This window comes from Mustela nivalis (genome assembly GCF_964662115.1).
Source record: "Mustela nivalis genome assembly, chromosome: 4".
NCBI lineage: Eukaryota > Metazoa > Chordata > Mammalia > Carnivora > Mustelidae > Mustela > Mustela nivalis.
Window position 1 is genome coordinate 35,361,671 of NC_139023.1, and position 14,085 is coordinate 35,375,755.

General features: G+C 37.9%; 1 protein-coding gene across 3 annotated transcripts in view; it reads right to left on the minus strand.

Annotated features, from left to right (window-relative positions):
• KLHL5 (kelch like family member 5) overlaps positions 1-14,085 on the minus strand; it is a 92,111-nt gene that overhangs the window by 70,333 nt on the left and 7,693 nt on the right. For 2 of the 3 annotated variants that reach the window (XM_082728881.1, XM_082728880.1), the window contains exon 2: positions 1,062-1,536. The exons of the other annotated variant lie outside the window; for it this stretch is intronic. In XM_082728881.1, the coding sequence (XP_082585007.1) occupies positions 1,062-1,441 (380 nt within the window). In that variant the 5' untranslated portion in view covers positions 1,442-1,536. The remainder of the gene's footprint in view (positions 1-1,061; positions 1,537-14,085) is intronic. 3 annotated transcript variants of the gene reach the window in all.

A 14,085-nucleotide genomic window follows, 5' to 3' on the forward strand; every position in this document is an offset into this window, starting at 1 on the left:
TCTACGAACACATTTTGACTTCATCTCTTATGATGCCTATAATTAAGAACCAACATACAAATTACAAGTGTTATCAAAACCTGCCAAGAAATTTTTTAAAAAGAACCCAGTAATCAAATTGGACAGACAATAGCCTTTAAATATTGAGAAATATCTTTGTGTGAAGATGAACCAGAAAGATGATTTTCATGCTGTGACTTGTTACATAATATGCTATAGTAGTTTAAACTGATTGAGAAGAAAATTCATTTCAAAGATAAAGCTGGGTTCCCAGGGGGAAGATGGATGGAGACATTGAGAAATCAGACAATTTTTTCTTTATGTTCTCTCCTCAAACTCACTCTCCCTTCTTCTCTCCCTGCTTTCGGCAGCTGGCCACATCTAGCCCCTCTGTGTTCCCTGATATTCTCCTGAAGGAATGTCCTTCACTTCCCTAAATAGCACAATTTTCAGTGAAGTGAAGGTAACAGGAATTAGTAGCTGTCATCTCAGAAAGAGACATGCTACTGTATTTCTTGTGTTAGTCTGGAGGGCTGCAACATACAGGACAAAGAGAGATAACCGTAAGAAAAAATACTATTTTAACTACAGTGGTGTAAAAAAAAAAAAAAAAAAAAATGAGTGGCAACTACAACATGCATCTCCTTGTAAAACCTTTCATCTTCATTAAAATTAAAAAATGACTCCGTAATCTGTGACAAAGTAAAATGTCATCTCTTCTATAGTTTTGCTATGACTCCAGACGGTAAATGAATGAAGCAAACTGTACAATGATGCATAAAATTGCTACTATATATTATTTTCGAGGCAGAGCCACATCTATATATGGAATATAAGATATTTCAGAATGATTGCAACTTGCTGTCTTCCTAATTTTATAGAATTAAAATTAATATTAGAACATTTTAGTAAAACCCTAGCGAAAGTACCATATATGCATACCCAGATGTTATATGTGGGTATGCATGTAGAGGTCTACATATATACACACACACTGAATTATTAACACTATAGAGCATATGTCCCCACACCCCATTTCTATCAGTAAGAAAATAATCAACCTGCACGAACTGGAATCAGATTCATTTTCTTCTTCACTAGTGCCATCATCCACTTCTGGTCTATCCAGCCAATGGGCACCGCCACAATCTTCTGCTGTGAACTCAAACGCAGGGACTTCAGAGGTGGATGCCATTGGCCAAGAAGGTGAATTCTGAAAATCCAGTTGGCTGGACCTTCGGTAACCAATTGAAGCCAAAGGCAACTGGAGGCTACATGGATCTAAAAACTTTCTCCCACCGTTTGCGCCAGTCTGTCCTCGATTCCAAAATTCTCCCTGCTGGCTGTCAACTGTAGAATGAGATGATGCTTGATGGCTAAACCACCTCCATCTGATTTTCAAAATCTGCTTCACATCAAACTCTTTACGAGAACCAGACATCCTCAGAGAAACCAAGTGATCGTCTAGGCAACGGGCAGAAAGCACTGCACCCGGATTTTGTGCATCCGACCAAGACAAGAGAAGTCTATGCCCTCCTGTACACAACAAACAGATCGAAAGGCAATAAATCACGTTCACATATATATCTGCATTAACTTTTATACCAAGAGAGCAGATGATAAAGAACAAAGGAGAATGAATAGCGATGCAACACAGTGGAACATTCCGTTCAATCAGAGCAAACTCTCATCCACCTATCCTGAAGCAGCTCGACCACTTTCCCCCCTCTCTTTTCCCATACTGACCATTAGCTCTCACAAACACTGACAGCATTCATTAAAGTCCTTTCAAATGCAGAACACCACCCTCTTTTCTTAAACCACAAATGACAGAAACAGAAAGCACTATCCCGTGGCAATATCTCAGTCTGGGGCTGCTTAGTGGATTAACTCTTCCATTGCTGAAACCAGGAATTTATTCCAGAACATTTTCCTTTGTACATAAAAATCACTGGGAAACGAAAATGTTTCTGGTTTCAGATTAAATTCCCAGAGGAGATATCACAAAATCATCATTTTTTTTTTTTAAAGCATGTTTTCATCAGATGAGTTACAGTGACTTTCGAGCTGTGCTGTCGATGGCAGGAGGAGGGGGAGGGAGACAAAGGTGGGGCTCCTGTTCGTTGCTCTCCGCTTCTATCTTCTTCCTTCAGGAAAGGAATGTATTTAATTAATACAGTCAGATCTGGGGTAAGATTTCATTTGGGCAAAGATTAGAAAGAGAGAGAAAGAAAAAGTCTGAAAACTACAAAGGATCAAAATATGACAGTACTTACTCTTTTTTCTCAAAAAAATAACCGGAAGCCTATAGTTAGGATTGGGCTGCTTTGATTTAGTATAATTTCTGAATTTGTATGACACGGTTTAGAAAGAGCAAAGTGTGGCTCAAGAAAGCTACCAAGGACTGAGACGGGATTATTTCTTGGGTGTACAAGTATTTTCATGGTGCCCTCTATTGTTAGCAAAACAAAACAAAGGTCTGAACACAGTTACAGTTAAGGCAAATTGATAAAGCGAATTTAAAAAATCAATCAAAATTTAAAATACTGAGTAGTCACTGTGAGCCAGACACCCAGGTAGGCCTCAAGGGGGACACAGTCACATAACATCTCGGTTCCTACCTTCAAAAAGAATTGAATCGAGTTACTGAAACAAAAAGTATTTGGTAATTTAAATAGAAGACACATTATAAAGCTGCAATATTAATATACTGTGATCTACAAATACCGAATTGAAGTTTTCAGGGTGTTCAATGTCTAATGCTGTTTCGCTTGAAAGACAACGCCTCTTCATCAATGGACCAAAAAAAGGCTACTTTGGAGGCTTATAAAAATATTGGGAGGCATAGATCTTAACTTCACACAGCTCTTCAGAAGAATAAAAATTACTCAGAGAAAAAAAGAAAAAGAAGCATGAAAAACCATCTACAATTTTGTGGCCAATATCGTAGAACAAACCATAAATACCCTAAGAAAGAAGAAACAGACAGAAACAGACCTTCATTAGAAAGAAGGTCTCTGGGAATAGTAAGCTGTATAGAAAGAATGAGGATATTTTATAAAGGAAGAAAGATAGTAATAAAAGCATGAAGTGAGCATATTGACAAAGAAAGTTGTGGGGGGGGATAACAGTCTGATCAGCCAGCCGGACATACCTAATTAATCTTAAGGAGTAATAAGACATAAACTGGAATGAATATGATAAGATAAAATGCCTTGGGCATAAAGCAAAGGTGTAAAGACTCACAGGCAATATTAAGTGGACCGTTGAACAGGGCAATGTTTTAGAAAATTAATTTGGCAGCGGTCTGCAGGAGCCATTCAAGAGGAAAATGACATTCTCCCTGTCTGCTCACCTCTGTCACACTCCTTCCTATCTACAGTTCCAACTCCACTCTATCCAACTTTATTTCTATTTTCCAACACGGACCTGCCGCTTCATTAGTTGGGATAGAGTCTACATTATGTTACTCCCGCTTTTATATGCTATTTGTGTCCCAAGGTCTCTGGGTTTAAGATCGTACTGATCCTTCAAGGTCAGCATAGGTACCTCTGCCCGCAGAGAGGCACCTCCCATTCCTCTAGCCTTGTGATTCTCAATAGGGGTAGAGCCTCTGCTCCTGCCCCCTAAAATGGCTTCTCGAAGTCACGAGGGGTTGGGGGGAGGAATGAACTTGTAGTTGCTGGATGACCAGAGAGTGCCACAGGCATTGAGTGGGCAGAGCCCAGAAATGACAAATGTCTTACAGTGCATGGTACGGACCCACATCATGGAGAGATGTCCCTGCAGTAATTCATCAGCATCTTGTCATCGTCGTCATTCAATCTCAAATAAAGGATTCTTATTTCACTGGTGTCTGGAAATTCATCTATGTTGTTGTCTGTAGCAGCTGACAGTTGGTTTTTATTGCTACATGGTATTCCACTATATAAATATACAACCATCAAAGTATATTCTTTTGCTCACTTTAGTTGTTTCTTGTTTTAGACTTTTGCAAGTAATGCTTCTGAGAATGATCTTGTCTGAATTATCGCATGCACGTGTATATTCATTCTTATTGTGTACGTATATATGTGTATATATGTACGTGTGTGTATATACATATATAAACACACACTGAAACAAAACTGCTAGATTATAAGGTATGCATATATTCATCTTTGACTATTCTCACTGATTTATACTCCTACAACTGTATGAGAATTCCAGGTACTCCACACGCAGCCAATACCAGTACTATTAGTCTTTAATTTTAGTCTCACTGATATAGGTGTGGAGTGGCATCCCATTTGATATTTTACTTTACATTTCTCTGGTTATTAATATTGTTGGGTAACTTTTCATGTTTACTGGGCGTCTGGATATCCTCTTGGTGAAAGGGTCTTTGCTTAGTTTTCTTCATTTTTTTTTTTCTATTAAGTTATCTACACCTTTTTGATTTGTTGGAGCCCTTTTTATTTCTAATAGGAGTCCTCTATTAATACAATTTTAATGTAAACCACCCTTTTCCCACTGAATTGAGGTACTGTTTTTGGTATTAAGTAGCATCTCATATATTCAGAGATCAATTTTGGGGTACTAATTCTATTTGTCTACTGTTCTACTATTTGTCTTTTTAAGCCAATAGTACAGTGTTTTAATTATAATCTATCATAAGATGTTTAATATTTGTTTAAGCAAGTTCCTAACTCCATATATATCCTTTTTTAACAGCTGGGGCACCTGGGGGCTCAGTCAGTTAAGCATCTGACTTGATTTCAGCTTAGGTCATGATCTCAGGGTTCTTGGATTGAGCCCCATGTCAGCTCTGTGCTCAGTAGGGAGTCTGCTTGAGATTTTCTCTTTCCCTCTCCCTCTGCCCCTCCCCACCTAAAATAAATAAGTAAATCTTAAAAAAAAATAAATAAAAGTACCTTTTAAAGTTAATTTTAGATATTAACCCTTGTATACATTTTTTTTTAAAGATTTTATTTATTTATTTGACAGAGAGAGATCACAAGTAGGCAAATAGGCAGGCAGAGAGAGAGGAGGAAGCAGGCTCCCTGCAGAGCAGAGAGCCCGATGCGGGACTCGATCCCAGGACCCTGAGATCATGACCTGAGCCGAAGGCAGTGGCTTAACCCACTGAGCCACCCAGGAGCCTCCAACCCTTGTATACATTTTAAAGTAGTATTACCCAATCTTCTCCTCAACAAAAAGCCCGGCCCTATTGAGATTCTAATTGGAATTGCCTTAAATCTACATATGAATTGAAATGATTGGCATTTTATGATATTAAGGCTTCACATCTAAGCATGTATGTTTAGTTTGTTCAGCTCTCATGCTCACCAATAAAATTTTAAAATCCTTTGACTATAGGTTCTGTGCTTTTCTTACTAAATATTTTATCGAGTTCTGTTCCTTTCTTTTTTTTTGTCACTATAGTAAATACTTTTTTTCTAGTTTCATTTCCCCATGGTTATTTCTATTATAATGAAAGCGTTGAGTACATTTATTTTGTATCCAGTCATTTTATCACACTTCCTCATTAGTTACAGTTTTTGCATTGGTGCTCATTTCTCATTATATTAAGTTACAGGTACCTTTGAGACACCTAAGTGGAGGTGTCAGATAGCTGGGATAAATGTTCCTGGAACTTAGATCCAAGCTCCAAAAAACTCTAAACAGAAGTCTAGTGGTGGAGAAGGCACCAAAAGAGACTGGAAAGAAATAACCAATGAAGTAGAGGAAAATCCGCAAGGTCTGGTGTCAGGCAAGTCAAAGGATAAAGGTATTTCATGGCCAAAGGCACGGCCACAATGTCAAATAAGAGAGTGACTACCACCTACAAAGAAAAATGCCACAGGAATTGTCAACATAAAGATTTTGCCAAATGAGATAGGAGCGTTTCAGTAGAGGGGTCGGGACAAACCCAGCCTGAGGTGGGTTTAAGAGTTAATGGAGTACGAGAGGAGTAAGGAAGGACATGATCAGAACTTGTTCAGAAAATCTGCACAGAGAGGCTGCAGAATGGGATTATAGCTGGAAGAGGTGAGGGATCAAGGCAATGGATTTGCTTACTTGTTTACTTGTTGATTTTTTTAAAAATATGAAACACACCAGAATGATGAGAATGATCTAGGCAGAAGATGAGATTGATGACTACAGGGAAGCATTGAAGCAAAAAACAGGGAAGACTTTGATAAAAGGGAAGGAATGGCACCTGGGTGCAGTGGATGGCTCTGATAGTCATAGGAGGAGGGATGCTTCTTCTGTTGTAAGATTTACAACTTTCTAAATGCATTGATTATTTAAAAGGAAAGGCATATATTAAGCAGTCTACTCAAGATGAAAATCAAATCATCCCTCTAAAGGAGTCATGAAATAATAAAGATCAGAGGAGAAACTAAAGAACTAAGAAATAAAATGACAGAATTAATAAAGATCCAGCTCTTGAAAAATTTGCCAGTGTATTCTCTTACCTTTTAGTATATACAATGAAAGGAAAAACAAATTAGAACTTAGAAAATAAAATAACAGTTATAATAAAATAGAATATTTAAATAAAATAATTAAAAAATAAAAGACTAATACGGCTACAAAAATTTTAGATGTCAAATTGAGTAACAGAAAATGCTGACAAATGGAGACAATTTAGGCAAGTGAAGTTGGAAAATAGTCTTCAAAGGCAGAATTTTCTCAAAATCGCTTATAGCTAGACCTCTATTTAGTAGTTTTGCCTAAGGTTAAGCTTGTCTAAGCATGGGTAGTTTGGTGAAAAATCTTCATTCTGACCAAAAAGTTCAAAAATTATCTATTGATACAGTAGCCTGTTATAGCCCCCATGTTAGAAAGAGCTTTACGAAAATTATTTCCCAGCTTTAACTCAATTCTTAGGCCATGCTTTCTTTCTTTTTTTTTTTCCCCAAAGATTATATTTATTTGTCAGAGAGAGAGAGAGAGAGAGAGTGAGCACAGGCAGACAGAATGGCAGGCAGAGGCAGAGGGAGAAGCAGGCTCCCTGCCGAGCAAGGAGCCCAATGTGGGACTCAATCCCAGGACGCTGGGATCATGACCTGAGCCGAAGGCAGCTGCTTAACCAAATGAGCCAACCAGGCGTCCCGGGCCATGCTTTGTTTATGAAAAATATGTAGTAAGCTTAAGAGTTAATGCTTTCATGTCATGAAATTCAGCATTTTTAAAAAGATTTTATTTATTTATGAGGGAGAGAGAGAGCGTGCATGGGGAGTTGCAGAGGGATAAGGACAAGCAGACCCACACCAAGCACAGAGCCCATTGCATGGCTTGATCCCAGCACCTTAGGATCATGACCTGAGCAGAAATCAAGAGTTGGTTGCTTGGGCGCCTGGGTGGCTCAGTGGGTTAAGCCGCTGCCTTCAGCTCAGGTTATGATCTCAGGGTCCTGGGATCGAGTCCTGCATCGGGCTCTCTGCTCAGCAGGGAGCCTGCTTCCATCTCTCTATCTCTCTCTGCCTGCCTCTCCATCTACTTGTGATCTCTCTCTGTCAAATAAATAAATAAAATCTTAAAAAAAAAAAAAAAAAGAGTTGGTTGCTTAACTGACTGAGCTACCCAGGCGCCCCTCAGCATATATTTAAGTAACATTTTTTCTTGTCCCACCTACCTTTGCCAAACAATATAAAATTGTTTTGCTCAAAAATTAAGCCAGTTCTGATGAGAAGTACTCCTTACAGTAATTATTTTTACAAGATCAATCCATATTAAAAGTCATTACATTGTTAAATTATTAAAATGATATACACAGATTATTCCATATAAATTAGATCCCTCCCTGTCCCCTATCCCCACCCAATTCTTGAAATTCTTTCATAGCACTTACCACTGCCTAGCATACTAGATGTTTATTCCCTTATTTACAGTCTTTATCCTTACTACAAAGTAAGCTTCGGCAGAGCTTTTGTTAATCACTGTTGCCTTAGTACTTAGCATGGTACCTGGCAGACAGTAGGTGATCAATAAATATTTCTCTAATGAATGAATATATCCAACAATTATAAGAGCAATAATAAAAAATAGACACTGTGAAATTGTAATATAATCTAATTTTTAAAATATTAGGAAACATTTCCTTCTGGTAACAAACCCTTTTCAGTATTTTTTCAATTTAAGAGAAAAACCACAATGTGTTACTCTAAGAATTTTCTTTTTCTTTTTTTTTTTTTTAAAGATTTTATTTATTTATTAGAGAGATGGAGAGAGAGCACAAGTAGGCAGAGCAGCAGGCAGAGGGAGAGGGAGAAGCAGGCTCCCCACTGATCGGGGAGCCCTACGCGGGGCTCAATCCCAGGACCCCGGGACCATGACCCGAGCCATAGGCAGATGCCCAACCGACTGAGCCACCCAGGTGCCCCAGCATTTCCTTTTTCTATTTCGTTCTTTAGGCATGAAATTTTTGTCTCTTTGAATCTAATGACTAAACAGCAAATGTCTTTTCAGACTGACCAACATCTTCTTCAAACTGATTATCCAATTATATTCCGTTCCTCTCTTCTATTTTAATAAGTGGGGTTTACTTAAACCTGAGATACAGCTCAAAAACTATTTAAAATAGGAAAGCTCCAATTCTGAATACATTTTTCAAAATGTACTTAAGGAGTTCACACGCATTTTCTGCTGCAAATCTGCTCAAATATTGGTTTGTAAATTTACAAGATGACTCTGCTCATTATTGTAACAGCAACAGTGAAATGTCATGAAGACAGACTGCAGACAAGCTCACTTCAACAGTTTGACTCTGGAAGGCACAGCTTCACTCAACAATAAAAATCAAGGCTACTGAGGAACGGGGTTATATGGGTAATCATTATTTTACAAACCTCTCTTCACATAGCGATTTTAAGACAACAGTATTTGTTTGATGGAGAATCTATTCCTGTAGTTTCAAGTGTGTATCACATAAAACACTTCAAGAATTAAGTTTTCCCTTGACTATGAGAAGGAGGTATGACACAGGATTTCAAAAAATCCTTTAAAGTGTGATGTTCCAGGATACTCTCCAAACTTAGTCAAAACAAGTCTTTTACCAGAATTTGGCTTAAACACTAGGAAACTAATATAATTCCAGTAACACTTAAATTCCAGTAACACTTAAAAATGATGGCAGAAAATAGTTATTTACATGGATTAGAAAAGACGGAAAATTTGAACTTTCATTTCAGAAATATTATCAGATAGCCGGTCCCTCTTCTCCAACTCCATAAAAAGCACATGTTATAAACGTAAAACAAAAAATCCTGTTTATGTAAATTTAACACATCTTTGTGCTATATGCAGGAAGAACTTAAAGGTGAGAAAACAGACAATAAAACTGATTAGGGCAGGGACCACTATATCCCTAAGAATTCGTATTAAGCACGGCATTCAAATATTTACCACATTTAAATCAAAGAATAAATGAATAAATGAAGAACACAGATCTTGATTTGAAAGATCTTAAAATCCAACAGAGGGGTTTTGAATGAATCCCTTGATGAATTATCAAGGAGGAAGTGGGTCCTTGATCTGGGAGGGGATGAGGTTCTTGTGTCAATTTACAGGTATATTTCAAAAAAAATCTGGCATTTACTCTTGACAAATAAAATATATATCTACATATTTTTTTTAAAAATTGGCAACAGTGAAGAATGGATTTGTGAAAGAAGAGACCATCAGTAGGGAAGCCAGTTAGAAAGCTCTTCAGCGTGGGCGCCTGGGTGGCTCAGAGTTAAGTAACTGCCTTTGGCTCAGGTTATGATCCCAGGGTCCTGGGATTGAGTCCCATATGGGGCTCTCTGCTCAGCAGGGAGCCTGCTTCCCCCTCTCCCTCTGCCTCTCCCCACACACGCTGGTGCTCTCTTTCTGTCTAATAAATAAATAAAATCTTTAAAAAAAAAAAAAAAGCTCTTTAAGGTAAGAGGTATAGTTTAACCTTAGCTAGAGGCAAAGATCTGAAAGGGAGATGAGCATTAAAGATACTATAGAGACAGAACTTGTAGAATGTTTGTGGCAAATGGACATGAAGCAGTCAAAGATGACAGCATTTTCAAACCTGGGTGATTGGAAGAATGGTAACATCAACATAAAGAAGGAAGTAAGAAGGTTACAGTTTCACTAGGGTTGAGTGTAGCTCTAAATAAATTTTATTTTGATTACGTATCTAACAACCAAATAGAGGAATAAGGGACTCTTGTCTTACCTATCTTATAGTTAAATATCAATCTATTTAAGAAATCAGAAATTTAGATGGACCCTGGACTCTTAATACTCATTATCTTTCCATTCTTTCCACTAGTTACAACACATGGCATCAACATTTCTTTTGTAATAATAATAAAAATACCTTAGAATAGAATCTGAAATACAAAATAAGGATTCTAGCACAATGTTACATCTTTCATTTTGTTAAAAATAATTGGGAAACACCTCTGATCCAATCCATAAATGATAATTAAAAATATTGAATTTAAATTCAGTTGTAACATACGAAGATTTAGCTTTGTAAACTACATGATGAATTAAAAGCTATCTAATATAGGAATTTTATTTTTTTGTGTACCCCCAAAAGCACTGTGACATATACTTATATTAGATCAAGGCGAAATAAAATGAGTGAGGTAAATTTTAACCTCTAAATTCAATCATGTCTCCTTACCACATGATCAGACAGCATCCCAAACTACTTCCTCAGATTTATTCAATAATCTCATTGAAATTATTTATTTAATGTCTGCCTTCTTCCCTAGATTGGAAAGTCTACGAAGGTGATAGAAAGAACCATGGCTTTTGAGATACTTACAATACAGGAACTGACATTCAATTTAAAAATTGCAATATAGCATGGTAAAGATATACAGAATACAGAAATTTATATTCTATCTACCTCTATGTACAAAGGATGGAAGGTCAAAGCATATATTTCCAGTCTAGCCGGACCTCTGTAAAAGCTCCTTGCCAGATGAAACCTTATAGTTGGTCCATTAAATGGAAAAGTCAGTAACTGTAAAAATTATAGTCACATATCCTTAAAGATTTTAACTGAAACACGTACACTCACAAATCTTTTCATACAGGGCTAATGCCATACATTTTATGTGGACCCCCTACTGAGTTGGGGTCCTCTTTTTTGTAGAAGCCAGGGCCACCATGACCCAACATCCATGATTTCCATTTACGGTTTCTATAAATGGAGAGAGAACTTAAAAGGACTTCAAACATAATATGAGTACGGAAGCCATTACATCACTGGTCTGTCCACCATGACATAAAAATCTTGTGCCAGAATGTAAATTAATGCACTTCTTTCAAGGACAAAGTGTTACCATGAAAAAAAAGTCCCCTGAACAAAACAGTGTGCTTTGCAATGTGGCTAATTTACATTTCAGTGTGAGCTCACTTCCTTGCAAACGACTAATAGCTGGCTCAGGAACTTGCACTGCTTTGGACTTTGATGATTTCCAACACACACCCACCCCTAACCCTGCCCGCATCCCCTCCTTCACAGTTATCCAGACTTCCTCAAATTCGAGAGTGAATTTATTAAGAACTCTTTTATATTGAGATGTCCCCGGAGCATTCAACTTAATTTTCAAAGAATGACTTTTCTTTATACTCATTAATTAACATGTTTACAAATGTTTCATAATTTTTAGAAGAAGGCCAACTGTTAAAAACGGGTCTGTAGGGGCGCCTGGGTGGCTCAGTAGGTTAAAGCGTCTGCCTTCGGCTCAGGTCATGATCTCAGGGTCCTGGGATCAAGCCCCGCATCAGGCTCTCTGCACAGCATGGAGCCTACTTCCCCTTCTCTCTCTGCCTGCCTCTCTGCCTACTTGTGATCTCTGTCTGTGAAATAAATAAATAAACCCTTAAAAAAAAAACTATTAAAAAAAAAACGGGTTTGTAAATAAACACAACCAATTTTCGGTAAGTACCCAAATCATTAGGTAAACAGAGAGCTGTGCCCCAGCATCGCGCACCCTATTTAGTTGTAAGCATTTAGTTGGCCCTGGGGATCAGTAAGGACAATTTAGAGAGAGAAGAGAGAGCACGAGGTTACAGCTATGAATCAGTGCAGAGGAAGCCAGTTGAGGGTGCTTCTGCTGTTATTTTCCCACATTATTACTTATTAATGGTAGCCTAAGTGATAGAGCAGAAAGCTGGAGTCAGTACTAAGCCACTCACCAGCTAGCTGTATAATTCGGGCAAATCACCTCTTGGGTCTTCAGTTTTCTTTTCGGTTAAATGGGATTAAGTAAATAGCACAGGCAACTATTAAGGATTTGGATTTCTAATAGCAGCTATTATTTCCTAAGTGCATAAATGTGCATGGGAATACATGAAGTCTCTATACTGAATGGGTCTTTTGTCGTCTCACACACTCTGGCAAACAGGGGTCATTCCTCTCCCCCCTTCCATATGAGGACACTGAAGTCAAGTGAGGTTACAGATATCTGCTGAGTAGCAGGGTTCAGTGTGAAGCTGGGATTGCCTCTAAAGGCCACACACTTTCAAGTATAACACATGGCTTCATGCTTATAAAATATTCTCATTTGGAACTCATAACTACCGTGTGAGAAGGTAGAGTACGCATTTATCCCCACTGTCCAAAACGGGAAGCAGGTTCCCAATATGGCTGACTTGTACAAGGTTACATATCAAGGAGTAGTAGGGAAGACTTAAATTCTTTACCAAAAAGATCTGACCAAAATAAAAGCAAATAAGGCACTAAGAGAGAGAGAGAGAGGGAGAAAACAGTCCTTAACGAACACATCACTCCTAATTTAGCAAAATACCACGTTCATCATAATTGCCATGAAATGCCAAAGTGGTCTTCAGTTCTGAAGTACAAAAGCGTCCCGGATTTCTCCCCACTTGACTCCTTCCCAATTTCTGTCACTAATTCTTATAGGGCAAAGTGTAGATCCACAGTAATATGTATTGAAAGTATCTTTTCACCCCTCAACTGCTTATTGGTACTAATATCTGGTAGTAAAGCAAGCAACATTTTAAAAAAAGTAAGTTAGGGGCTCCTGAGTGGCTCAGTGGGTTAAATTTAGCCTCTGCCTTCGGCTCAGGTCATGATCCCAGGGTCCTGGGATCAAGCCCTGCATCAGGCTCTCTGCTCAGCAGGGAGCCTGCTTCCTCCTCTCTGCCTGCTTATGATCTATCTGTCAAATAAATAAATAAAATCTTAAAAAAAAAAAAGTAAGTTAAACTAATATTATATGGCCTTCTTATCCCTGAACTCATCTATAACAGTTATCACAGTTGATACTATGAAGACTACAGCATAATTATAACAAAAGATTTTCTTTTTCAAAAAGCCCTTTCACTTGATGATAGGTTAAAAAAAAAAAAAGATTTTCTTGCCATCCACTCTTAGATTTTGTGAATTTTGGTATGTATTTGCTGTGGCACAAGGATGAAGACTGCCATGCCATCGAGATAATGGCAAACCTCACAGTCCTACTGATCCTTTATGGCTGCCATGTGCTGTGACACCCAAATGTCTTATGTGCCATAAAAAGTAATAATCTGGATAACCATCAGTTTGTCTTTTACTGACCTGAACCAAGCCCAGTACTTCTATCTTCTGTGTAGCTTTATGGTGATGGAGGGAAATAGAGGAATGAGTCAGTACTCTCTAGACACAAATATAATCAAGGAAAATGAGCTGGGTTCTCTGTACACATAATGAGCCAATCACAGATCAAGTTGAGTCTGCTGCAGAACCAATCAGATTTTATACGTTATGTATTAACTGGAACAGCAAAAATTGGGTAAGGGTAGTAAAGGGCAATTGTAAGCAATAGAGAAAAATGTGAAGCACTGTTTCTCAGCTGCCTGTAATTAGAAACAGTTAATCAATACAAATGTTACACCAGATAACCATGATAAAGAAATTCCCTGGCTTGCCCTACAGCTAGACATAAAAAAAAAAAAAACAAAAAAAAAACAAAGCCACCAACTCATTCTATAATTCGACTCCAGCAAAAAGCAAAATGAATTATGTCAGTGAGTCAAATGGCCATCAGTGGACCAGTGGAAGCTAAATTTATTTCTCAGTGTTAATTCAGTGTTGTTATGAGG